This window comes from Electrophorus electricus, chromosome 21 (genome assembly GCF_013358815.1).
Source record: "Electrophorus electricus isolate fEleEle1 chromosome 21, fEleEle1.pri, whole genome shotgun sequence".
Lineage (NCBI taxonomy): Eukaryota > Metazoa > Chordata > Actinopteri > Gymnotiformes > Gymnotidae > Electrophorus > Electrophorus electricus.
In genome coordinates this window covers 3,893,847-3,921,162 of record NC_049555.1, presented here as the reverse complement: position 1 = coordinate 3,921,162, position 27,316 = coordinate 3,893,847, and the positions used below count along the sequence as shown (strand labels likewise).

The 27,316-nt window shown below is 44.5% G+C and overlaps 1 protein-coding gene across 7 annotated transcripts; it reads left to right on the top strand.

Moving 5' to 3' along the window:
* The first annotated feature begins 1,816 nt into the window (after nt 1-1,816).
* abi3bpb (ABI family, member 3 (NESH) binding protein b) lies at nt 1,817-27,051 on the top strand. Of its 7 annotated transcripts, XM_027018748.2 has the most exons (23): nt 1,817-2,064; nt 6,868-7,047; nt 9,242-9,310; nt 9,487-9,619; nt 10,946-11,127; nt 11,466-11,512; nt 12,305-12,344; nt 12,512-12,592; nt 12,926-13,000; nt 14,409-14,591; nt 15,440-15,616; nt 16,485-16,550; nt 17,544-17,630; nt 19,569-19,637; nt 20,279-20,386; nt 20,634-20,723; nt 20,925-21,134; nt 21,288-21,393; nt 22,158-22,237; nt 23,441-23,470; nt 24,184-24,342; nt 24,860-24,982; nt 25,483-27,051. In XM_027018748.2, the coding sequence occupies exons 1-23, from the start codon at nt 1,974-1,976 to the stop codon at nt 25,596-25,598; spliced, it is 2,502 nt and encodes an 833-aa protein (XP_026874549.2). In that variant the 5' UTR covers nt 1,817-1,973; the 3' UTR covers nt 25,599-27,051. The 7 variants fall into 7 exon arrangements, with proteins under 7 accessions (XP_026874549.2, XP_026874551.2, XP_026874553.2 ...); XM_027018750.2 differs by lacking the exon at nt 12,926-13,000; XM_027018752.2 differs by lacking the exon at nt 14,409-14,591.
* The last annotated feature ends 265 nt before the right edge of the window (nt 27,052-27,316 follow it).

Below are 27,316 nucleotides of genomic sequence, written 5' to 3'. Positions count from 1 at the left end.
ATCAAACCCGAAGTCTGAATGTGTCTTTGTGGGCAGTGCTCATAGTTTCAGCCATCGTCATGATGTCATGCAAGTGAGTGAGAATATTGATCCGGATGTTCATCATGATGATCAAATTGATTAGACTGATGGTTAAGATGAATACAATCACATAAATAAGGAGGACATCCTGTGTCCTGTGTCCTGTGACCAAATGTCTCAGAGTGTACTCATTCATGACAATTTATATATAATGTCCTCTGAGTGGTATTATTTATTTCAATATCGGAAACAATTATTTTTTCTCTAGGAAGGTACAAGTCAGCAAACTCCCTGACATCCAGAGCACCAGCAGGGCCTTATTGCTCTTTAGGATAGGACTTGTTTGCCAAGTTCACTTTCCCTCTTCCTGCCAGTAAAGATTCCACATATCACATCAGATGAAGACCCTCTGAGCTCCTACCCCAGGTCAACGAGGCACTTAGTGGAATACAGGACGTGTCCCAGAAGAAGGTTAAAGGTCAGCCCAATTTTGTGTGGCATGAAGTCTTCCTGCTGGTGTCCATGCTGCTGTGACACTCAATCTCGCCCCTGTCACTCAGGTCTGGAAACGCCTTGCTCAAACCCCGCCAGCCAAGCCCAGAGACACAGGGCAAGGGATCGGCACCTAGAGAAGGGTGGGTGTGTGCTCAGGAGAAAGGACAGCACACATTACCAGATTCGGCTTCCTGTCCTGACCGATGCTGGTAACCATGGTTACCACCTGATCCTGAACCTCATCCTCCCCATCAACTTGTGAGAGGCTCCACCAGGAGTAACGTACAGTGTTAAGGAAACAGACCTACATGTTTTATTTTAAGGTCAATGACCCCCCCACTCCCCCACCCCCCACGCCAAAACAGGTCTGCAGCAACCATGCCGATGTTATGCGGATGTGTAGATGGAGGCTGGATGGTGGAGACACATGCAGTTTTGCTGTTGTATAACTGTTGGCTGCAGCGACGACTCACGTGATTCATGAGTGTGCCTTCCTGCTGGTTTCCTTCTGGTTTCCTGTGGGCTGGTTCTTGCTGGGACCTGTCCTGGAATCCCTGACTTCCTATCACATGCAATGGCTTGTGTGACAAGTGATTTACAAATAATCACTTTTGGGGGGTGGCGTAGTGGTCATCTTCTCCTTCCCCCACCCAATTTTCTCTTTCTTCTCTGTGCTCCTCACCTCTCCTTTGCTGTCATTTCAGTATGCAACAGGGTGAGACGGTAACAGATCAAAGAGTTTCTTGCTCTGCACACACAGCAAAGAGTTATGTTGGGTAACCATGTACCTTACTATGCCCCTCTCTGTCTCTCTCTCTCTGTTTCTCTGTATCTGTCTCTCCTGGTGTCTCACTCTCTCTGTCTTTCTCTCTCTCTCTGTCTGTCTCACTCTCTCTCTGTCACTCTCTTTCTTTCTCCCTCTATCTTGCTTTGCTTGGTACCCCAGTATTTATTGAAACAAAAGCCAGTGAAAACAACACACACACACACACACACACACACACACACACACACACACACACACACACACACACACACACACACACAAACTCAGGGGAGTGAGAAAAGAGTGTGAGAGAAAGAAAGAAAAAATCAAAGTCCTGCTCCCTCCTCCTCTTACCCCATATGTGCATGTGTGTATGTGCAAGTGTCTGTGTGCACAAGTGGGTGGGTGTGTTTGAGCATGCTCATGTGTGTGTGTGTGTGTGTGTGTGTGTGTGTGTGCGCGCGTGCGCGTGTGGGTGCGTGCCGTGACATCAGCACTCCCCTCCCTCCCCAGCTTGCTATAGATTATGCAGGACACTCCGAGGAGTCTGTTGTGCAGCAGTTGTAGACTCAGTGGACAGAGAGAGTTCTACGCCTCCAGCAGCAGGAGAAGCAGCAGGTCTTAGTGAAGTTACTCTAGTGGCATCCGTGTACAGACTCAGACCCGGACCCACACCAGGACGTTGTGCACCATGCCCGGATCCTCACTCCTCTTCTCCTGCCTCTTCCTCTTCGTAGCTGGGATTCTGCTCCTCACTCTGTCCTCTGCACAGAGGGTCAGAGGTAAGCGCACCTGGAGACCTCGCCGACCTTTGGCACAGTCGCATGCATAATGTAAACACGTCCCGGCTTCGGGAAGTCTGCAAATGTGCTAGAACATTTTCAGGTGCTGTGCTGAGTGCATAGTGCTGATTTAATGCTCATATTTAGAGGGCAACTTAAAAGCTGCATGCGTGGACAGAGTGACTTATTGTTAGTGACAGTGCAGTCTGACAGCGTCATCGCACATGATCGCCTCAAGATGCTGCGTGAATCTGGAGAAAGCGCTGACACAAAAACGCGACTCACAACCAGCTGTAGTAAAAGGATGCTTGAGAGTTTAGGAACGCGTAAAAGAGCAAGTCTAGGTGCTGCAGGTGGATCTGGGAACGCGCGTGCGTGCGTGCGTCAGCCTACCCTTCCGTCCTCCCACACAGGCAGCAGGTCTGGCGGCGTCCTGTGTCTCACTCGTGACCGGGAGAGGTGGGCAGTCAGTGGGGGCAGCAGACACTTGTCTCTTGGTTGGTTTGCTGGCAGTGGGAGAAGTCTGGCAGCAGAGAGGCAGAGAGCTGCGCCAGGGATGGGGGGGGGTGACATCACCCAGGCTCTGAAGCAGTTTGCGCGATGTGGCGGCTCGAACAATACGCTGCTGTCATCTGAAATCGCAGTGTGAGCGGCACAGCCGGCCAAGACGGCACAGATGTGCAAGTGTGTGTGTCTGTGTCTGCATGCTTGGCCAAAAGTGGGCACAGGTGTGCACGTGTCCTCACATAGAAGTTAGGGAGTGTGTCTGAGCATGCTGTTCATGTGTGCAGATAGTGTGTGTCGAAGCCTGCACGTGACCAAACATCGGTTAGTGTGACTCAGCGAGCAGCTCAGTGTATGTGTGTGTACATGTGCATGTCAACATGTGTCATCATGCACATGTATTTATGTGATATGCACATGTATGTGTGTGTGTGTGTGTGTGTGTGTGTGTGTGTGTGTGTGTAAAGGTCTCTTTTATCCTTGCAAGATCCTTTTTTTGCTTTTTTTTCCCCATGTTCATATCAGTGTGTGCCCCTTGACCCCATTTTTGATAATCCCCATGCCCCTGTCCTGCATTGTGTCAATCACTCCCAGCTCTGTTCACAAGCCCTCTTTGTCTACAGTGCTGGAGGTGTATGGACACCCTGCACTGTGTAGTGTGTGTGTGTGTGTGTGTGTGTGTGTGTGTGTGTGTGTGTGTGTGTTTGTGTAATCATTTCAGGCTCTGCCCTTTGGCTACTGTTATCATGCAGCTCTGTCTTTATAACCTTTTCACATGAACCGTGGAGCACAGAGGAGGGCAAGCTTTGGCGCTAAAGACCCCCGTCAAGGGTAACAAGTTTGCAAAAAGATTTTATACCATTTTGCAACATGCGTTGAAATCACGTCCTGGTGTTTGATTAGGTAATTGTTTCAAGAGAGTACAAAAAACAGTGGAAAATATTTTAGCGTGCTTTCTTGGCAGAGCTGCTCAAATATGTTAAAATCACAGAGTTTTGTTGTATGGAGAAATGCAGCGCTGTTAGGTTTAGGACAGAAGATGAAAGAAGGGCCCCCAGTAGCCCCGGCTGAGAGGCACACAGCACGTTATGCCTTTATCTGTGTCTGCGGGAGCACATCCTAAAAGCAAAGGAAAACAGAGATTAAGATACTGGAAAACATGACCGCACTAAAGTTCTGCTGAGGTAAGGGTGGGTGTGTGTGTGTCTGTGTGTGTGTGTGTGTATGTGTGTGTGTGTGTGTGTGCGCGCACGCGCGTGTGCGCTGAGAAGACAAGCCAAAGCCTATGCACTGATCCTAAAGTCTGTTTTTTTGTGTGACTGGGTGAATAAGTGAATGGATGAATGATTGAGTGCTATACAGAGAGAAAGATGAAAGGGGAGGAGAAAGTTGAAGAAAAGTAAGACAAGAAACACAGTACAGCTGAAACAGAGAGAAGAAAGAGGGTGGGGCTACAGTTGGCAGGTCACAGGAAATGATGGTTTGTGTCATATCTGGTGACGGGTGTAGTCATGGAGCAAAGAGATGGAGGCAGTCACACCATGTGCAGTAAACTCAGCTGAAGAGAAGCGTCTACACCACGCTAGGGGTCTGCAATAGAGCCTCAAGCCCCTCCCCCTTTCTGACTCATCTGGAGCAGCCAGGCCTATGTTTGTCATTTGAGGTGGTTCAGAAGAGCGTGGGGGTTACTGTATGCGTTTATAAGGAGAAAAGAGGGCTTCTGGATTTTCCATGGAAAGTTCTGTCTGATGCTGACCATGCATTGTTGGATTGGGCTTTCATATTTCAGACCTTGGATGCACCGTGGCATTCCAAAAAATCCATGCATCTGGAGTCAAGACATTGTTTGGTGGGGTCCAGCTCAGGGGTTCAAATAAATATTTTAGTTTTCCAAATGAAATTTGAGTGATCCACATAGATTGGCTCCAGGCCAAAACATGGAATGGTGTTTATCAAGCAGGCCCATGTTTATAAGTTTAATCACAGAGAAGAGTGTGCCAGATGGGTATCAGCTCGGCAGGGCAGAACCAGCACCTGGCATGCAAGAGTGGAATGGGCACTGTTCCGAACGAGTCTCTCAGAGAACATTCCAATTGCGAGACAAATCTTCGCACTGCTAACACAGTACCCCACGAAGGCATTCTGGAACACACACACCCACCCCCCACTTTATTTCAGCATCTTACACTGGACATGTCTGGAAACTTCCAGAACACTTACGGGAAGTGAAATCAGCTCCGTGTCATGGGACATGCATTAAGCATGCACACATTAAGGACTGACATGGTCCGGCTGACAGGAAAAAGCCACTTGCTGAGAGCAAATGGCAAAGGCCGGTTTCTCCTGGCCTCTTGTTTGAAGCCATTAATAGAGTTAATTGCCGCGAAGGACAAGCCATCACCTGCATGCACACAATGACTCTGCCAAAGAAGCTGCCAAGTTCGTCCTGGCGTTGGTCCGCTCCACCTGCAGCAGCGTTCCTGGCTTTGCTCCATCTCGAACTGCAAGAGTGCCGAAAATGTTCTCGTTTCAAAATGGAAATGTGTTAACTGACTTGTGGCTGCTGGTTTGGAAGGGAACCTGATTATGTCTTAAGGACAAGAACATTCCTTTTTCTAAACATTGATAGATGTTTGATATTAATAGCTGCCGAACCGCCTGTGATAAATTAGCACGTGCATTACAATGTAGTTCCATTACCTTCTGCGGATTTGGAAATGCTGTGCAATGCACTCTTCCAAAACTATTTTGTCTTTGTTGAACTCAACTCACCACAGAGGAGAAAGCACCAACCGGTCTGCCCAGCCATGTCTTAAATCTCCTCCAGCAAGACTGGTCATTTTTTGCTGGTCATGTCAGGTCTTAAAATGGTAAAGTTTTCTGGAATGGAAAACATATTTTTGGCTAGTAATGTAAAAGACTCATTATTCCCAAGCTAATGAGATCAGATAATGTGACATGACTCCTACACGAATCAAAGCACGACACTGTATATTATTTAATAATGGAATCATCTCAAGTAACTTGACTCCCAAGCTAATTCACAGAATAAATACAGGGATGGTAACCTTAAAGACACAATACAGAAGAACGTCTAGGCCTCTTTTTTTTTTTGGGGGGGGGGGGGGGGGGGGATTGACCATGTCCCAATTCACCCACTTCCCAATTACCTGAATTACCATACACTAACGCAACTATAGACAAGGATTAAATACTGACTGAAAATATTCTTACCTTTATCACTTCCATCTTTTCATCCACTTCATTATTACACACTTTACCAAGCAGAATGATCAAAGCAAGAGACCCAGAAGGTTTTCTACATGGATTCCCATAGGGTAGCTATCCATGGCCCATTAGGAGAGTTGGGTCTGAATGAACGCTTACATGCATGTATAACAAGTTGTTTTTGGGAAGTTTTCCTGTGTGAGTTACACTGATGTGACTGATACTCACTCACATAATAATCATAACAATCCTGTAACACTTGGAATGCACTATAACGTGTTCTGTAACGAGGCACTTCCAAGTCAACTTAATGAAGCAATTCTTTTGGCCTATTTAACACAGTGTATCAAGTAGAGCTACTGATTGATAGGGAAACTAGTAGGAAAGGAAACTCTCCACTCAGCTGCCTGACTTAGTGGATTAGGTACAGGATATGAGCTTCCAGATGTCCTTCACGCTGCCTTCTTCAGAGCAATGAGAGATGGGATGCTTCACTCCCACTTATCAGAGGCCTCCCAGTGCAACTGCAGTTGTAGCAACAACTCTCTGTGTCACTGTATCTGGGAACCTTTTGCACATCACAGTCAAATCTGAACCTAAAACAGGACACTTGCTATGTCCATGGTATGCAGATCATGGTAATATGATGCAGATCATATTACCAAATGCATGAAGGTAATCATCGCATGGCATACATGTATTATATATACAGCCATGTAAAAATGTAAGGTCTGGACAAATTTGCAATGGCTCATAATTCTACATTATAGTCTTTATGGTCATGGTAATGTGGTCTCAGACAAGTGGGTGGGCTCAAATATTAAAAAAAAAAAAACATGTCCTTAACTTACTTTGATGTCTAATTTACATGACATGCAGTCCCACAAAAATTATAGTACATTTCAGCATCTCCCCGAATCTCATAAATCAGAAATTCCATAGTCTACCAGGAGAAACTTAAGATGTATGTAACTAATCATTTCCACATTCCAGTGAAGTAGGAATTCCCTTTAATGAAATTAATGAAACAGTTTAATAATGGTAGTCCATTGTTGTATGTTTCCTCCACAGTGCGAAGGCAGAACATGAAGGTCCGGATTAACGCCACAGGTGACACTGTTATTCTGAAGTTTGTTCGACCCAACCCTGATGTCAAGCTTGAGGGCTACATACTGGGCTATGGGTCTAGCATGTTCTCCAAACAGTTCATCCAGCTGCCAGAGAATGGAGAACTTTATGAGACAGAGATTGGTAAGTCTTATTGCAGATGTGGACATTTATCACATTGTAACTTCAGGATTAAGTATGTAGGATTCATTCTTTGCATCAGAGCCAAAAATCCCACAAAACACAAAAACGCAGAGATCGAAGTCTTTACAGACCATAGTGCAAAACCATGAAACCAGAATTCATTAATCTTCAACTGCATCGAAACAACCATCTTCTGGGCTTCCAAAACCGTTAGATTGTTCTCATGACTGAAACCGGAAACAGAAGTGAAATTGTAACCAAACAGATTGTTCTTAGATATGCATTGGTGGATAGCAAGATACATGAAGTTGCACAGACCATAGCAGCTGTCGCTTTTCACTTCAAATGGATAGATCCTTTTTGAAAATCGAGAGGTCGGACCATACCCTAAGTACTCCTTACCGTTTTTGTTTTCCTCTGCAGAGCCATTTCTTATCAGTCATCCAAGTCTGGTGATCAGTTTCTCAGCTGTCTTGTGTGTAGCTTACAAGACCCATAGTCTAAGGTCAGAGCTGCTCTGGGAGCTGGTTTTACTGCTTTCAGACATTGGACCAAGAGTACATCAATACGAATTTAAAACTTTGAGATGATTCATGAAAACTAAAAACAAATGAACTCATGAATTTCAAAGGATGCTCCAGGCACTGGAACACCAACAAAAGGTTGACATGTGAAAAATGACTCTAGCTTACCACAAAGCTCTATTAGCTTTTCAGGACACTTCCACCATGCTTAGTTTCATCATTGTATAGTATATTGTTTATTTAGCTCTCTATTAGCTGTTACCATGGCAACTGCCATTCTTACCCTTGTACTAGACTTTTGACAAATCCTAATCATTAATACACAGTATTCACATAAAGGCTTTGTAGCTTTTATACACGAGTGAGGACAAGCATAAGAACCTGAAGGCACTTTTGGTCACCAGGCAGCTTTCCAGAACATTACCTCAAGGTGATTATCTTGCTCTGATGTTTGGATGGCCACCCACCGGTGTTTTTCCACTTGAGCCACCAATGCCAGGATCAGTGGGGGCATGCCTGCACCCATGGTGGACCAAAGGCCTCACAGTTGAACTCCTAAATCAGCTCCTTTTGAAGTTGCCTTTTGGGGCACCAGGGAAACCCCAAGGGTGAGCATGGTCCAGGAGCTGGTGAACAAAGCCCTGTCTGTGAGGAATAGAAGGGGCCCCTGATTGTTTGGCCTCCTACAGGACTCACTTGCTGACGCACAAACACACAGCAGAATCATTCATTAACATCACTTACTCAATGCAAGCAGCAGTCTGACCGCGCTTACTGCGGAGGCTAAGATTAGGATCAGACGCACATGCACAGCAGATGGCTGAAATGGCTTTGGCTTTGACACGCTTGAACCTTATAGACCATATCTAGCTTCAGAATCGGCATGTGAAACTTATAAACCATAGCTGGCTTTAGCGTAGCCATCCACGCAGTGGCAAACGCAACAGGCTAAGCGGCAGCACAATTGGCCTATGGCCAAAAACAACTGCATGCATCAAAAATGTGTCATTATCCTGGATTTGTGCTGTTGCAAGAGTGGTAATTTTTTGCCTCTACTTATTGGCTATTCCATGCAAAGAGTGGAGTGGTCTCATTCGTTTAGTCATCACTCATGCTTAAAGAGCTAATATGAAATTGTGCGTTAATGTGTCTTCAGCCTGGGTCCTGCCAAACAACAGCTCTCACGGTTGGCCCTGGCAGACACGTCTGGTGTTCTGCAGTCTGATGGAACTCCTTGCTCCCAAGTACACAGCGTGCAGAGGCTTATGGTCCTTATCCGCTGTGCTCTGCTTAGTGGGAAGACCTGACAGTTCGAATGATTCTAAAGAGAAAGCGTTTCAAGTACCTATCAAACGTGAATCTATCTAAGCCCTGCCTCTTAGTTACACTGTTCTGAAGAGAGAAGCCTCCCAGCTGTTTGGCTGCTTCCTCAAGGGGACGGACGGTTTGTTGTTCCCGAGGGCCATGTTGTCATCGTCAAACAAGTTGTTCATGTTCCCCTGTCTCAGTGTCTCACTTATCCCTGCTTGTGTTCCGCTGCCATGGTAACACAAAACTCCCACTGCCCAGACAGTCCAGGGAGCAGAATCAGAAGATCTTTTTTGGCTTTGGATTTTTCCTGTCATTTTCCATGTCAGAGTAAATGGTCTCAACATCTCTCTCACTCTTAGATGCCGAACCCAAGTACCTGGTTGCTGTCCAGCCAATTCCAGCCAATGATGTGAAGAAACAATGCACAGGTATAGGAAAAATCTCAGTCACAGTATAGTACCATTCCAAAAGTATCAAACAGTTGAACCAGTAACAGTCCTTGACTTTAATATCCTGAAGAGAACCATTGCATGGCATGGTGAAACTAACCTTAGATTACTGCTGTTCCTCATATGCACTTTGAGCTGATGTGCTCTCTCTGCAGGTAAGGTGAACCTGGAGAAACCACTTCACCTGGCCATTGGCACTGTTTCTCCTACCTCAGTGCTTCTGTCATGGGGGATGTATGTGAAGACCCCCTATGAAGGAAACATTATGAAAGACTGCTTGGAGGATGGGTGAGCCTCGCTCTCTCTCTCTCTCTCTCTCTCTCTCTCACACACACACACACACACACACACACACACACACACACACACTTATGATTACACTAAATATCTCCATATATGTACCCCAAACAGTTGACTGTTTAAGGCCCCTTGTATCATATTTGGGGCTAATTCAGTCTCTGTCAAATCCTAACAAAGATCAGTCGAACATCCTACTCATTCCTGTCTTGAATGCACAGGAAATTTAAACTGTTGCAGCTTTTGCACACAAACAAAGGAGGTCCAGTTTGGCTCTGCATGCTGAGAAAAAGCAGTTGTAAATTTGCTCGATATTCTCCTCACAGTGGCAGGCCTCCATGGTCTGTGTTGCATAAGTCTTGTACAGAAGGATGCTGAGCAATGGGGAGCCTTAGTGGAAAAAGGCTGCAAGGGTTAGGGGTTTCAGCAAAGGCAGGTGTGTGTGTTTGTTGTCCATCATCTCTCAGAAATAAGGCATGACTGAGACATGTTCACGCACCTTTCAACTTCTTTCTATCTTTATTCTGCTTCTTTCATCTGTCTCACATATGCTGCGTTATGTATTTTTCTTTTGTGCTGCGAGACTGGGGCGAGCCGTTGGAAAAACCGTTGGAAACACTGAACCGCGCCACATGTCCACGTGCACGCGGCTGTGAAGGGAGGCCTCGCACCGGCCTGTGCTCTTATTAAAGCCTAATGCCTGCCCATCTGTGTGTGTCCTGGCTGCTGCGCATGATGAAACGTGGACACAGGGAGAATGGAGCCTGGAGAGGTGGAGAAATGCAATCTGCTGACACTGTCAGTCTCGTACCTCGCGCCTGCGGCAGGATTAGTGGCATGTAGCAGGAGGACAACAGCGACGGTTCCGACATGTTGCCACCCGGTCGGGTCATTCGTCTATACTTATCTCACTTGTCAAAGCAAGTGTTCTGTTTCACCTTCTACATTATTGGGATGCTGTGTGTCTTGGCAGAGGTGACATCGTCACAGGCCAGCAATCACAGAGATGATAATTTTGCTAGTTATACACTGGAAGCTTTAGTTTCAGTTCTTTCCATCCATATAATTGTGCTCTTTGGTGTAAGTAGGACACAGTTTAGTCCTTGACAACTTATACGAATGGTAGTGCGAAAACTCCAGGAGGAGTTTGTAACCTGTGTCATTAGAGCCAGCTTCAAACTAACCTCCGAGGTGAACTGATGTCTAATTTTCATCCACCGTGGAAGTCAAATAAACCTTTTGGAGATATTCTGAAAAACAATTAAATCTTTCTTTACTCTCTTGGGTATTTTGTAATCTGCAAAAACATCCTCTCAGGTACTATACAGTCCGCTACAGAGAGAGGAACAGGAAGTGGATCTACCAGATATGCCCCACCAGTGATACTGTGATCGACAACCTGAAGCCCAACACTCCCTACGAGTTTGGTGTGCGATCCAACAAAGATGACCGCAGTGGGGTGTGGAGCAAGCCCATCATCCACAGCACCAACAGTGCAGGTATGTGTCACCGCAGGGAACGTCATTCTGCAAACGTCATTTTTTATTCACATCTTCAGGAATGTTGAACATCCAGCTCTACAAATGACTTTTCTTGTCCGGTATTCCAGTGTTGACAGGGAGTAGGCCCAACAACATGATGCAGGAAAACAAAACCCACATGTTCTGACTTTACGAAACCACTAATGACCACAGCCGTACCAAATCCAAAGGTGGGGGGGGGGGGGTGTTTCACAGGTGTCGGTAAATCTACTTTGGACTCTTCCTCACTCCCGAGTCTTGCTCTCATTTCACCACTCTGCAACAGAGTTAATCTCCTCACGTCCTCTGTTTCCTAGACAAGAACCTGCAGAAGACATATAAGCCCAGCCGGACCAAGCCAGTGGTACGTACTCCTGCTGATCATAAAACTCCTGAACAGGGAGCTGCAGCAGACCCAATGATTCTAAGAGAGAAACGCATTCCCAAACATTCCCATAGACATGCAGCCAGGGCTGGTTTGTGCTTGAAAAAAGTGCTGCTGAACTGGTGCACTAGTGATAGAAAAAGAAGAATTAAACTGTTCAGTTTCTTGTGACCACACTGTAACTGGCCTTGCTCTGGGGGACCTTAAAAGGTGTTGAAAAAAGGCCCTTCGCTTTCCTACATATAAAACTCCTGAAATATACTTTCTCTCCTCTCCCCTCACCTTGCTCCTCCTTTAGTCCTTTCTCACCTCTATTTTCATCTCCTGTCATCTCCCCTTCCCCTCTTCCCTCCCCACCATGCTGTTAATATTAAACTTGATCAGGAACATGCCAAACCTGGCCCAGAGCCCCAACAAGAACATTCAGCACTTCACACACTTAGCACATGCTGTGGAATTCAATTAGGTCTCCAGATGTGGAAGTGTCCACGTGTGTGTGTGTGTGTATTCTTGAGGAACTGGTCCAGAGGGAGGTGCAGATTAAGTACAGTGCAAATGCTGAAAAAGGAACTCCAGGGTAAATCATAAAACCACTAAGGGACCAATGATCAAAGACCCAGTTCAGTGTTCAGTCACATTAACGCTGGTAGTAAAAAAAAGCCCAAACACCGCATTAAAACACAAACTAACTCATCAATATGTGGGCCATTATTCAGTCCACAAAGTGTAACAGGTCATTGCTGAAAGAAGGTTTTTATTTCGTTCTTGCAGAAGCCAATCAGTCCCCGCGTCCTCTTCCCTCCCCGGCCTGGTAAGCCACACGACATTTATTCTGCCAGATGATGAAAGAAAGAGCAATGTGTTTGTCCATTAACATCTGTTTGTGTCTGATCTCAGTGTGAGTATGTGTAGTGAGTCTGCAGCTGCTTATTTCCAGGCACTTTGAAAGCATATTCTTGCTTTGCCTCTGTCCTGTAGCACTGAACAACAGGACCCAGACACAGCTCCCCCCTCTGCACACAAATCCCGCATTTCCTGGAGCGCCAAAGACATCATTTGGTAAATTTCCTTATTCTTCCTTTATCTCCATCTTTTATCTCTTGCTTTCTTTACCCCCCCCCTTCTCTTGGCACTGTTGAATATATTATTACAGTCATGCACTACCAACTTGGACATTTGTCTATTCAATCTTTGTCTCTCCCATACGCTCTCTCTCACACACACATCCATTTAAATGCATGCACACAACCTCAGAGATATACAGAGTACAGGGGGTGTTTTTTTTCTAATAAAACATATTTGCTCTTTTGCACTGGAGTAGCTTCATTGATTTGCCAGCTGTCTCTATGTTTCAGCATCTCCTTGTTATAAAAATTACATTATCTCCCACAGCACCTCCTCTGGTCCAGCAGGAAACTGCACTTGCTCCCAGATCCAATGAGCCAAAATGGCCTCAACTTCCCTTGGGTAAAACAGAGAGATTTTATTTCCCAGTCACTCAGCTTTGCGTGCAGATGCTTCCCTCTCAGTCTTGCTGATGTGGGTGGTTGGGGTGGGTGGAGATTGAAATCATCAGCTTGTTATGATTGGTTGCATGCTGGCATGATCCAAGCAAATTGCAAGTTAGAAAGTCCTGGTTCCATGAAGAGGAGGATTCCTGATCAGCAGAGATGGAATTCACAGTGTAAGTTTTTTCCCAGTGTGCCATGCAGAGTGAAGTCTGTTGTTGTTCATGCATGGTATCTCATTTTTACAAGTCCCACTTGCATTAGTCCCCGATCCAGCTCCTCTAGGTACATCTATTTCTTCATCCTCTGATCATCATCTGAGCCCAAAGTCCAGTTTTTATTATTCAACTCTACGTATTCATCTATCCATCTATCTATCTATTTGTCAGTTGATCTGTTCACAGCTCCATTTCATTATATGTCTTCTGTGAGTGTCTCTCACTTTCCTGCTTTGTTTTGGACTCTCTAAAATGAACAGTAAAGAAAGTGTACTAAAATACAGCTTCAGCTCCCAACCCTCAACTCTAAGTCAGGATGCAAGTGAATGTATTTGTCAATTAATTGACACTTACTAAGTCAAGTACAAACTCAGAAAGGTATCCTAAGAATGTGCAAACATGGGAATTGAGATATTCCAACAAATTCCTTCCTATTTATACATGAATGAATATATTTTAGTACAGATTTAACATCAAATCATACTTAAATTAATAGACATTTCTAAATTAAATATGAATGATTGAATACTGGACTTAATGAATTAATGAATACTGACCATTTTCATCCCTTCAGTCACTTTCTTTTTACCTCTCTGTCTTTTCTCATTGGCCAGATGCTGCCCCCCCTCCCCATCCTATTTCACAGAGATTTCATTCATTTTCAGCATCACTGCATTTCAGTCACTGCCTGTGGTTCAGTCTGCATGAAGCTGATGCATGCCAAAAGACACCAGTTACTTATTTTTCTTTCCAGCTACAGTGCAAAGAGGTGGTGCTCTGGGGTGAGCTCCTCCTCCTTTCCTGTCTTCCTCTCATTCTCTGTCAAACCGGTGCTGACGGATAGTGAGTCCATGAACTAGTAGAAACCGTAATGATGGCTAACCTTGGAGGAAAATGGCAAAGCAAGAAGAAAGGAAAGAGGAAAGATCAGGGAGCTTGATGGGTATTCAAGAGGCTTTGCCATCCAGAGTCGATGGCGTGGATTTGAATGACAGTCACTTGAACAGACATCCCTCCTCATCCCACAGCCTTGAGGGATAGTGGGACTAAAAAAAAAAACCCATATGTGCTATTTGTTTGAAAAGGGAGCCAGCCGAGAGCTGTGGTCTCAATAGTCAAAACCGTTCTGCTCCTTCTTTCTCAAAACAGAGTCTGACAGCCATGCTAGAAATGCATCCTCTCAGCTAGGGGCGGTTTCTACCACCCGCCCCCCACTCCTGCCCACCCGATCCCCTCGTGAGACCACCACTACCACCCATCAGCCCCCCTCAGATGGCACCAGACACAGCCTTTCTCAGACCAGGGCACCTAGCACCACTCATAGTTCATCGGGTAATTCCCACGTTTCATGTTTTTCTTGTTCACTTTTTCTTGTGAAGGTTTGTTGTTTAAAGACTAACTTCAGGGGATTTCAGGCAGCAGGTAATGTATAATTCCATGTTTCCTCAGTGATTTGCTATGACAACGTTTACACTTTTGGCTAAACCCTTCTCTTTTTCTGAACTGGGTGAACAAAACCACTTCTCTGTCTGCCGGTTTCCAACAAATGAAATGAAAACCTTGACTTGAAGCCTTACACTATTTCTTGGTGATCATACATGTGTTGTTTTGGATAAGAGTGGGTAATGGCGGATGAGAGTCAGGGATGGGCAGACCAAAAACAACCTGCTTCACCATCCAATGTCATAATCCTATAATCCTGCCCTCCATAAACAGCCAAAAGTCCGCATCTCAGTGGAGTGTGACTTCACCACAGTAATCTCCTTGCCACTTTCTGCTGTCAGACATACTACTGCTACCCCGGCATCTGTCCGGGAGCTGTCTAGTAGCCTTTGCCAGGAGTAATATCTGACCTCACAGCTTCTGATTTTTCCTCAACAAGTCTTACACTGTGTCTTGCTTCTACAGGAGCTGAATGAATGCACATTACTACATCCACAATCACACCACCAAACCTACATTGTCTGGTTGTTCCAAAGTTACTGAACAGTGATGAATATGTGTACACTTCTCATACACATTTGCATTAGCATAGTAACATGCTAACAGCTAACACTGGCATTAGCATACCAATGCTTCTTACTGCACTCCTACTGGTTGAATTCTACAGCACTAGGTTCTTTCCCCTCATATATTCCAACACACTGTAACCCAAGGTACTGTTATCTGTCTCTACCCAGGTAAAGGCTTTCTGAGAGACCTGAGCTTGTCTGTTCCACCCAAACTCTTCGATTCAGTCCTTGCAGTGGACGTCCGGAACCAGACGGCTACAGGCAGAAACCCTTTCTCCCCCTCCTTTAATGGCATAAGACCCCCTTCTTTCCCCAGGGCCAACAACTCAACCAGGAAATATGGGGGTAAAGGAACCACTCTTGCCCCATTTACCACCTGTCAATGCCTCTCTGCCTCCCTCTCTTACTCCTTCCATCTGTATCTCTCTAGCTTTTTGCATCTCTTCTACCTATTTAGCTTTTTGCATTCTTTGGGTCCAAACCTCCCTTCCCCCTTAACTACTGTTAGTTCTTCAAATGCATGACTCCCAGTAAAGCCATGCTGACTGCCACTGCATTGCCATCAGCCACCTATTAAAGTAGTGTTCCTGACTCAAATGGAAACAAGATATAATATGTGCATTTGAGATGAAACACACTTCTGCCATTTGTATCTCTGCTCTAAAGCTAGACTGAAGGAGGACAGGAGTTTAGCAGGTCCCAGAGATCTTGGATCAGCCCAGTGTGTACCTGTGGGATGAGTCCCATACTCCACTCTTGTGGAGCTGAACCAGTGCAGAACTTTCCTGACTCTAGCCCACATGACTAATGACTGATCAGCTAATTAGAGTATCAGGTGAATCAGGTGCTGGGGGAAGCTAAACCTATGCAGTGACCCTCCTTCAGGGCTGGGAGAGAAGAAGCCTGGAGAATTCCCACCACATGTGGCTTGGGTGAAGACTGGCTGTCACGCTCAGTGGTTTCCTGACTGCTTTACAGTAAGCGAAACAGTGCGTGATTTATGATGAGGCACAACTGCCTTCCCACCATCTGCCCAAATCCTTTGCCTCCCTGACTGAACAATCACAACACCCCACAACACCCCTACAGTCCTGCCCCAAATGCCTCCCCATAGGTCGGCCCATGCTAACAGCCTTTCTCATGCTAGCAGCTAGTGAAGCCCACACAGTGTGCCTTTTCTGCGTAACAACTCCCCTTCTTTTCCTTTCAACAGTGAATGGAGAGCTTCACAAAGGATTCTCTTTCCCCAAACCAGTCACGTGGTCCAGAGGCAGAACTGGTAAAAAAGTGCCGCCCAGAGCGTGTGTCTGTCAACCACCATTAACCCGCATAACCCCACCGCCCCCCCATCTGTCTCACAGCCCATGTCTTGCCATCCATCTCTGTCCATCCGACAATTGCTCCATCAGCCGGCTCGGCCGCTCGCCCGCCTGCTGCGTTTCACACGTGTCCTCCCTTTCACTGTTCATGTTTCACAAGCTTCTGCAGACGCAGGGCTGGCGCGAGCTTCATGCCACAGTCCGTCAACCATTTCCACCGCGGCCGAGCTGCCTTTTTCGCTCATGCTCCAGGCCATTGACATGGTGTTCTCTTACTTTCTGCCACTGTCTTCTGAGAACATATGCAGTTTTTTTCTTTCTGAGGCAAAGAAGAAAAAAAAACAACAGTAACTGGGTTTGTCAAATTCTCAACACAACCATTCTGTGGTTACAAACGTTTACACGGCTTCATTTTAGCAAATACTGGGATTCCCGCCTTGGGATTTTCACGCTATTTGATGTGTGCATGAGTGTCTGCATGTATATGTTGTGTGAGACCTTCATCAGCCTGCTACTGTCCATGTCCATTATGTTTCACTGGAGGTCTGTACACAAAGATCACAAAATGGTGGTGCTCTTTAATCATTTAAGACTCTAAACTTTCAAATGCCTATTTTTAAAATCTCAAATCAAATCAAATGAACATTTGTTCATATTTTTTAGGCAGCACCAGAATTTTGTCACTGTACAGAACAGAGTAATTGCTTTGTGTAATCTGAGTTCATGATGATTACTGTATTTTCAGAGGTGTTCTCAGCTATGTAATTGTGTACAGAACTATTGCTCATAAAGTGATGGTTTTGCTGCCAAAATGGTGGAATACTTGAATTGTAATGATGTCAAACCAGCAGTCCACAACAAAAACAAGCAGTTTCTATCATCCTAACACCTCAACTCCAGGAAGAGGCTGCAGGTCAGCGACGCTGGTTTTAATCACCCCCCTCTCCCTGCAGCTAATAACTCGCTGTCTGAAGCTGTATCTCCTGAGGGTGGTGGCGACGCTGGGCGCGCGCGCACTTCTGTCGAGGAGCGATACTATGGTAACGGCCCGTTTGCAGTCCACCCTCGACAAGCGCCTTGAAGGCCGGCTGGCCAAAAGCTGCATGAGAGCTGCACGCTTCTGGGCCAGTCCAAAAACTGCCGGCCATCGCTACCGTAAGGCCCGGCCAGATCTTTGGAAAATACTTCCCCATGTGGAAGTATGGCATCTGCTGGTCTTTGCCTTTATTTTAAGCAAATGAAGCTTTGGCTTGTATTTGCACTCAGCTTTGCACTTTATTGTTTCTTTTTTTTTTATTCTCGCCACAAGTTGCAAGGATCTGGATTCTTTTCGTCCACCGTTTGCTGTTCCAAAGTTTGGACTGCTCTTCCTGAGGCAGTTTTAACTAGTTTTCCAGAGTAGGAGCCATAAGCCTAAGTCAGTTTAATTTTGGCTGTGAGAACTGACTAAAAGCATGTGGGAACACTGGGCCTCCGTGGAACTTTATGGAAGTGTTTCAGTTCATGTATTCAGGATAAGAACAGTGTTTTTTCAGTCGTTTTCCATTAACTCCATACATTGCTTGAATTACATTGTTTTATCATGTGTTTCCTTTATTTCACACAACATAAAGATTTGATATGATCACAACCAAAAGTGCTCCACAGTTCTGACAGTGTTAAAAGACAGGCGTGGCCATGTCTTACGGCGCTGGCTCTGATGGCCATCATTATGTGGGTTAGACAGGGGCTCCATGTCGAGTAAACAGTTTGAAAGTGGAGACCCTTATACTATACACTGAACAGAGCAAACATCACCATAGATTGAGAACAATGTGCCGATGTTTAGATTCTCCGCTCCTATTCTTAGCACTGTTCTCGGAGACGCATAGTCGAGGGATAATTACAAGCACCTATATTTCAGAATGGAGACCTTCATATGTTAGTTAATACTCTGTTTTACCCTACAAAGAAATTGGAGCTAATTCCTCTGATTATCAAATACTTGGCCCCAGACCTGCAAGGCTAATTTGCAACATATGTTTTGGATTTTTGCAGAGTACATTTCAGAAATGTGCATTTAACCTGAAGAAATGTTGCTTCTTTAAAGCCTGTCTCTTGGCCTTATTTCAAGCTGATTATTACGCTTTGTGTAGACAGAGTAGATGAAAGAGTTCTGGGAACCTTGACAGTAAAATGCCCCCTGTCAAGACTTCCTCATTGAGTTAGAGATTTACCTTGCACTGCTGGAAAACAGATATTTTGCTCCTGTGCACCTACCATACACCAATCATCTGCAGAGTGTTCACCATAAAACGTATCAAGACCAATCTGTGATCAGTATAGCTGGCTTGCAGCCTTCAAACAATGACAACACAACACAGCCAAAACAGCAACAAAATCAACATCAACAACCGCATCAATGGATGACTTACATAATGACTTTCTAAGATTTCCATTTCCATTTCCGTTACATTTACAAAGATCTCATCACAGACTTGGGCAGCATTTTTATGCACGAGAAGGCCAGCGATATGACCCTGAAAATGTCTATTAATGCTGCAGAAAAGTAGACCCAGACCAGACGGTTGACCCACAATACCACAACACTGCAGTTTAACATTTTCCAACTTCTTTGATTCTGCAGCTAATTAATCTTTCATTTGAATCAAGTGCCTGAGAGCATTAAGAACCAACTGGAGCAGAGCTTCAACCACAACAGCCTTGAAGTCTTTCACCGTTTTACATTAGACATGACTATTGTGGGGCTAAAAATGGAGCTTTATTGAACTGAACCTCGCTGCCGGTCCTGAAGTCGTGAAGATTTACCGAGACCATCAGACAACAGCAACTCTATGATTTTGGACTAGTGCTCGCTGTTAAGTGGTGCTGGATGTGCTGCATGAAAGCAGGATACATTGCTTGGATCTGGCTTTTCCGGTGCTTGAGATTTTTCTTTACTCCAGCCCTTATGAAGCCTCCTTCATTCTGGTTTCCAGGTTCTCCTGTTCGACCTCCTTCCTCCATCAATAAGAACACCAACCTGGTGGGCAAGCTCAGTGGCCTGGGTGAGTGCTAACAGATATTTAGCATGCAGATTAGATGCAGCCTGTTAATAAGAGCACATTCTGAAGTCCCTAATCATGAATAGCAAAAACAATGCTTTGATTATGTGACAAGGGTGTACCGGAGCGCTTGTGGTTAGGGGACAGACCCACTGATAACAGCTTAGCCAGAATGGCTCTCATTTCTGCTGGTACTGGTTATTACCGGCATGCACACATACACAGCCTTTTTTAGGTTGTTTTGTGCAACACACACACACACACACACACACACACACACACACACATATATATATATGTATATATATATATATATATATATATATATATATATATATATATATATATATAGCGAGCGAGAGAGAGAGAGTGAGAGAGAGAGAGAGAGAGAGAGAGACATATAAAACAACAAATTGGTTCTTAAAAAGGAATATGAAGTAGAGAACACGGTGAAGCCATTTAAAATGGAATTCACTGATGGAAGGTTCTTTGAACTCTTTGTGGTAAAGATGTGTTACTCTTTATAGCAGCGTTTTAATTTGCTAGTAACATGTTTTTCTTTTGCCTAACTGTGTTGTGTAAACTGCATCCTGTAGTCCTGAAGATCAGTGTTATTAAATGCAGCCTCTGATCTTCCCTCATAGACAAGACCCTTGTCTTGAAGCAGGACAAAGGAGCCATTCTGAAGCCAAAAACACTGCCTGTGACTGCCAAACCTGCTAAACCCAAAACAACTCCATCCCCAGTGAACGGTAAAACAGGGCAGAGGACAGGAGAGCAAGACTCCATTCAAACTATCAGACTACCATGTGTCCCTTTATAAGTATAGTAGGACTCTTGATCTTGTCATAAGTGGAAAAAGATTTAGATGATGAGAGGGGGGATTTTGAAAGTATAGCACCACACTTAATCTTCATACACCACACTTAATCTTCATAATCTTAATCTTCATAATCTTCATACACTTGTATTTCTTATTTATTTCCTTCCTCACCACAGCAACACGATTCGAAACATGGGAAAACTCCTCTGTCTTCAGCTCAATTCCAACATCCAAAGTTGATGCTATGGGCAAGGAACGATTCATTGGTAAAGAGATGATTCCTAAGACAACATTTTTAGGAAAATTATCCCTATAATTCACTCCTCCGCTTTACTCCTCCGCCCCAATCAAATTGTTAATTGATTTGATCTGAAATATCTTCACTGTGAGTTGCTGGGATGGGTTTTCATTAGCTTTGTTAGTGTTAGCGTCCACTGGCATTTGAACAAAGCTGTTTTGTGTCCCAGCGCCCCATGTGGTGTACAAGACAGACAAGAAGCCAGACGAGCCTTGCTCCATCACCACGTCCCTCAGCTACTTCCCTGAGGAGGAGGCAGGGGAGACCAACGTCACTGCCCCACCCCGTGTGCCTCCATCCAACCTCACCGTGGTGACTGTGGAAGGATGTCCCTCCTTCATCATCCTCGACTGGGAGAAAACTGACAACGAAACCACAGGTTCAGGATCCATCAAGGAAGATCAATAACAATTACTCGAATGAAACTTCCAAGCAGGAAGAATATATTGCATGGGTCCTTGACGGAGGACAGGAATACTGTCAGATATGTAATCAGATGATCAATGCTGTACTGTTGTAATTCCTCTGACAGAGTATGAGGTCATCTCCACCACGAAAGGACCTGAAGGTGAGAAGGTCTCCATCCTCACCACCAACCAAACACACACTGCAGTGGAGAACCTTAAGCCTGAGAGCAGGTACAAGCATAATACAGACATCCCCCCCCACTGCCCACACACACACACATACACACACACACACACACACACACACACACACAGATTTTGTCATAACTCCAATGGCAGCCAAACACACTTAGAGGTATTTATTTAATCACCGTTGCACTTTTGTGAAACTGGGCTGAGGATGAGGAAACCAGAGGCATTAGGACCCAGAGCAAATCCAAACTCCACCATGAGCCATCTGTCAGAGAGCTGCCATGCTTGCTAGCTTTTTTAATGAGCCTGAAATAAGACTGTGATCTGGCCCCTTTTTACATGCCACAGTTTAAAGCAGCTCTCCATGTGAACTGGGATCCAGTGCACCGGGGCCCTCGGAATATTCGTACTTCACACATGGAAGAACCATTAAAGAGGCCTTGACACTCACTCCCTGCAGAATGCACAGATCGAGTGTCATAGCTTTGTGGATGTCGAAATGTGAAACTCATTTTAAATCGGAGCTGAGCGCAATGGCGACTGGGACTAGCACGTTTTGGTTAGATTAGACACTATATCCTGTTTAATAAGACCAGCTTGAGTAAGCGCCATAGCTTTGTGGGAAGGAAACTCATGAGATGAAGTGTTGGATCCGACTGTAGGAGAGCAATGATTCAATTCAGTTCAATGTGATCAAATGGGCCCAATACATTTTGCACTTTTCAGCCAGGGTTAAATTACGTGGACCAAAACTGCTCATCTAACACTCCATTAATAATATTTCTGTCTTCCTTAACTCATAGCTATGAATTCAAGGTGAAGCCAAAGAATGAACTGGGGGAGGGGCCTCCCAGTGAGCCAGTGACCTTCAGCACAGAGTCTGGTATGTTAAAACACATCACATAGCAATACACATTGACTCCAAGCTGCAAGGATAGCAAGCAGGCATCTGTCTGTAGAATCACTGCAAATCACACCATCAAACCATCGAGGTTTTGTTTGATGTTTTCAGGGCACAACATCTGTTGACACTGGTCCAGTATGTGTTACATATAAAATGGTTTGAATAGTCTATCTGTCAAACCGCATTTCACCTTCTAGACGTTTGCCATTTTATTTTTGGTATGCTTGTGCTTCCACATCTCGAGACGTGGTTCCAAATGGGCTTTTAAAAGGTCCATAAAAAAGTCTCTGAGTTGGTCAGGGTGATGGCCCCAAAAGTGTACCTCACTCAGGCCATCCAGGTGTGTCTATCAAAAACAACTGATCTTTAATACTCAGAGAAGTATGTACTGAGCTGGTGTGTGTCTGTGTGTGTGCGACTAACATAATGAGTCCAGCATGTTGCTGTGTTAGTCCTGACCTCAGACCCCATCACAGCGTGCGGACATGCGGTGTGCAGGGAGAGAAGGGCTGTTGCCAGACCTCCCCCGCCTTCCTACAGACTCACTAAAAACATGCCATAAATGCATAACAAATGAAGACACGTCATTCATGGGTTTACAGGGACAATTTGAGCTCTGGGCCTGGTGTGCCTTTCTGGTAAAGGTGGGGGGGGGGTAAAGCGAAAAAGAAATTACTGGACGGGAGAGAGAGGGCTGGGGAGGATGAAGGGGAGACTAGGAATGGCTGATAGAAGGTTGGGTGAGGAAGATGATGATGGAGGGACAGCAGAAGATCAAGGGGAAGGGAGCAAAGAGGGAATACGCAAGCAAGTGACAGAGTGTACATGGGATGCAATGTGGAAAGACAATTAGCGAAGAGAGTAATTAAATTTTACCTCCACTCTTCCTGAAGCTAAATCACTGTCTCTTAAAGCTCTGGACTCCCTGGATGGCTCTCACCAGGGAGACTGAGTGACTCTATGGAAAAGCACACTATTCTCTGCTTGTTGGAATATATTATAGTTTTATATTCAAGGCATACTGCCCACGTAGGGGTAGCCAGTGTGAAGCTGGAATGACAGCATTCGTAACTTTCCTATAGCCTACAGATCATTTTGATGGTTACAGTCACCAAGCTGCCTTCAAAGAAACTGGTGTCTGTGAAAGTCTCATCTATTTTCTTTCTTTTCTTCGTCTAACAGCTGACCCGAGAGTAAGCGAGAATGTTTCAGGTAATTCTCCAATGCACAGACTCAACACAAGGGGAAGATACAGAGAGTGAGCAGGATAAGGAGAGAAAAAGAAAGTTAATGTCTTTGGCGATGAAGCTCAAATCAAAGCGCATTCTTCATTCCAAACCTGAGTCCCAGCCAGGCAAAACATTTATCCTGCAGACACCGAGAGCAGCCACGTGCAAATATCTAACCTGATCACTAAAATGCAGACCCTGCTCTAGAAAACAGGACCCTACTCTAAAACACAGAGACCCTACTCTAGAAGAGAACCTTCTCTGTGCAGAGACCTCTAAAAGGTGGTAATGATGAGTCAATAGAGGGCAGGGAGTGTGAGTAATGGGCTTGTGGAAACACACTAATGGATCAGCCCCTTGACTCCTCTGACAGGTCTAGTAGATCTACAGGTGTACAAACAGAGTGAACGAATGGAGGAAAACATTCAAGGGTTTCAGAGAATGTGTTTGCATGCTGAATGTTACACAGATGATATGCCGTCAAGTTACTTTAGGAAATAAACTCACAAGCTGTGCCGCAGTACATTTATCAGCTTTTGCACCACTACAGAACCAGCAAGAAAAGCTTTCATAGCATATATATTAATATGCATAAAAATACTGACTGTTTGGAGAAGCCGAGTTGAACTTAACTGAATGGAACTTGGTGGATGTGAATTAATCACACTTTAATGTGAATTGATTTGGTTGTCTCAGGTAAGGATGCTATCTGGACTCAGTTCCCCTTCAAGACAGACTCCTACTCAGAGTGCAATGGCAAGCAGTACGTGAAGAGGACATGGTATCGCAAGTTTGTTGGCATCCAGCTGTGCAACTCGCTGCGATACAAGATCTACCTGAGTGACTCTCTCAATGGTCAGTGCCCCAGAAACAAAACATGTGTTCTTTAGAACAGGTCTGATCAATAGCTGAGATAAGATTAGATATTGTCTGTTCCCATGGAACTCACTTGATCCAGTTCACTGAGCTGGAGAATTGGAACAGTGTCAAATGTAAGTTGATCTTTAGGAACAGGGATTGGACTACACTCTGCAGGGAGTTCGATCTTTAGCAGGAGGCTGGAAAGGAATTTAGTGGTGATTTATACTATTCATTGCTCAAGAATTAATATTAAGAAATGTTTTTATTTCTCTTGATTTAAAGTCCCATGAGGAAATTAGATACTGAAATAGATATGTTCAGACATATACGAAGCCAGAAGATATTAACTGCTGAAATGTCTAAATATGCGATTGAACTAGTACATTTTAATTTTATTTTTTTTTACAATTTATGACTAGATTTTCATTGTTATGGCAGGGCTCTTAGTAGTTTTCCATTTTGCAGTCTAACATTTTTTTAAGCTAATAGTTCAAAATATACCTTTGCTCAGGTAAATTCTACAACATTGGGGACCAGACGGGTCATGGGGAGGATCACTGTCAGTTTGTGGATTCCTTCCTCGACGGCAGAACCGGCACACAGACGCCTGCAGACCAGCTCCTGTCCAGGCCAGGTAGCATTACCAGGCAACCGCACATCGCCAATCAGACAGCTCACTTAACAGCACCCAGATTGCTCATTACATATTGTTTACTAAAATAGCTCATGCTGTCTTCAGTTTGGTTATTAAGAATAGAGAAAAATGTATCATACATTAATACATCAATACATTCATACAGTGTTATAGCTTTATTTACTTAGCTATTTTATTTAGCTATTTAACGTGATGCAAGCACACAAACAGTTTAGGCTTAGCTTTACACAGAAATATGCCATTCAAAGAAGACTTTCAGTCCAATCCTCTTTTGTCTAAACTAGGCTAAATTTAGGTCCAAAAACACTCCTACAAAACCGGGGGATGTATCAACATTTCAAACTTGGAAGCATATCTTTCCAAAGGTGCTGACCACTACAGGGCCTCTTTTGGGTATATAAAATGAAAACCAAGTCTCCCCACTGGATGCTCTAAAGCACTTGGACAGCACTAAATGCCTCTTTCTGCCCCCTTTTCAGGTTACTACAGAGCAGTGAGACAAGAGCCAGTCCATTTTGGCCAAATAGGAGGCAACTCCCACATCACCTACGTGGCATGGTATGAGTGTGGCACACCAATCCCAGGTAAATGGTAGGAGCCCGATGGATCATCCACACCAAAGAAGGAGGAGCAGTTCTTATTGGCTGGGAAGTTTTTTTTGCTGTCGTTTTTCTTCCACCAATGGTATGGTGTTGTATGATACCTCAACGTCCGACACCAGAGTCCAAACCATGTATAATAATGTACAGGACAGAAGAGTCAGGGACTTTTAATGAGCGTGTTTGTGTTATGTATTAACAAACCATGCCTTGCTGTCTTATTTATCACTGCTAAATTACATGTTAAAGAGAGAGAAGAAATAATAGGAAAAATATTTCAGTGGGTTGAAGTTATGAACATTAAAAAAATCTTTTGTTTAAATGTTGGGAAGCTGGCTCCCTTAAAGTATTTTGGTATTTTATGTAATATTATTTATCTAATTTCTGGTGCCTTGTTACTGGGCGTGCCTTGCCAGTGAGTGTGAGGGACTAGGCTTTGGTTCAGTAAATAGGGACACATGGGTTTCTCAAGAATGAACTCACCAAACATTCGTAAGCATTAAAACGAGCGAGATATTGTTGAATTCCATATGAATGAATTTCATAAGTAAAGGTACGAACGTGAAAACCTACGATTCATGCAGGTTGGGTAGTGCAAGATCTTACGCCGTCTCTCGGTCTCTCGGTCTCTCGTGCGCTTCTGAGACTTCTGTGTAACATCACAAGTCTCTTGTATTTCAAACACAGACTCAAATGCATACAATGCTAATTCTCTTCTCTATTTCAATGGTAGACAGCCTACTACCGAGTTCAGATCATAGCAGTGACATGTTGCAAGAGTTAGCACAAAACCACAACATTTCTGTTATTAGGAAAACAGCAACACATTTTCCAGAATTTGTAATTAATTATTATTCATTTACTTGCTCACTCATCTCATCTCCACTCATATGCATTACATCCATACAGAAAAAAAAGTAACCCTGAGTGGCATTTTAACAAGTTTAGCATCTTTCTTCATAAGCTCTGCTTTAGCCAACTCAGTGGAATCTTACACTTGCAATTTGCACAGCATAAATATATTTATATGTATATGGAGAGATAGTATTTTCATCATTAAATGTACGAGGAAGAAAAACTCATAAACCATAATCAAGGCTGTTCTGCTCTACCGCAGTAGCCTCTGTGGCAGCATGTGGCATCGAATGGTTACAACAGGAACAGTTCGCTTACAACAGGAACAGTTTTTACTATCTTCGAGTTTTTGTACAGTAATTCTCTGCCTTTCCCCCAGAGGACACTTGAGAGTGTGTGTGAGTCGGCATGCATGCACACACACAGACACACTCACACACACTCACACACACACACACTCAATGGAATTGTTTGTAAGATGAAATTGTATTGGGTATTTTGGACTGAATTCCTTCATTTCTATGTATTATTTTCAATAATAAAAACCGGAATTTTAGTTTTTCCTTTTGTAATAAAACAGGATCCTGTCCCTTTCTTCATTTCACTGGTACATATTTTTACAGATTAATTAAAGAATACTGTTAAAGTCCAGGTTTTCTGCAGTGGCTCATGCGCATCCACCAAGGCTGTGCATTCCCTCCCAATTTGGGCTGTGCATGCCCACCCAGGCCGTGCACACCCTCCCAAGCTGGGCTGTGCATGCCCGCCCAGGTCGTGCACAGCCTCCCAAGCTGGGCTGTACACACCCGCCCAGGCTGTACACACTCTCCCAAGCTGGGCTGTGCATGCTTGCCAGTTT

Bases quoted from the DNA above. Each gene is read 5' to 3' on its own strand.
- abi3bpb (XM_027018748.2), top strand. From the start codon at position 1,974: ATGCCCGGATCCTCACTCCTCTTCTCCTGCCTCTTCCTCTTCGTAGCT. The intron at 11,513-12,304 runs GTACGTACTCCT...TCGTTCTTGCAG, and splicing joins CCAGCCGGACCAAGCCAGTG to AAGCCAATCAGTCCCCGCGT. The intron at 24,343-24,859 runs GTCAGTGCCCCA...ACCTTTGCTCAG, and splicing joins CCTGAGTGACTCTCTCAATG to GTAAATTCTACAACATTGGG.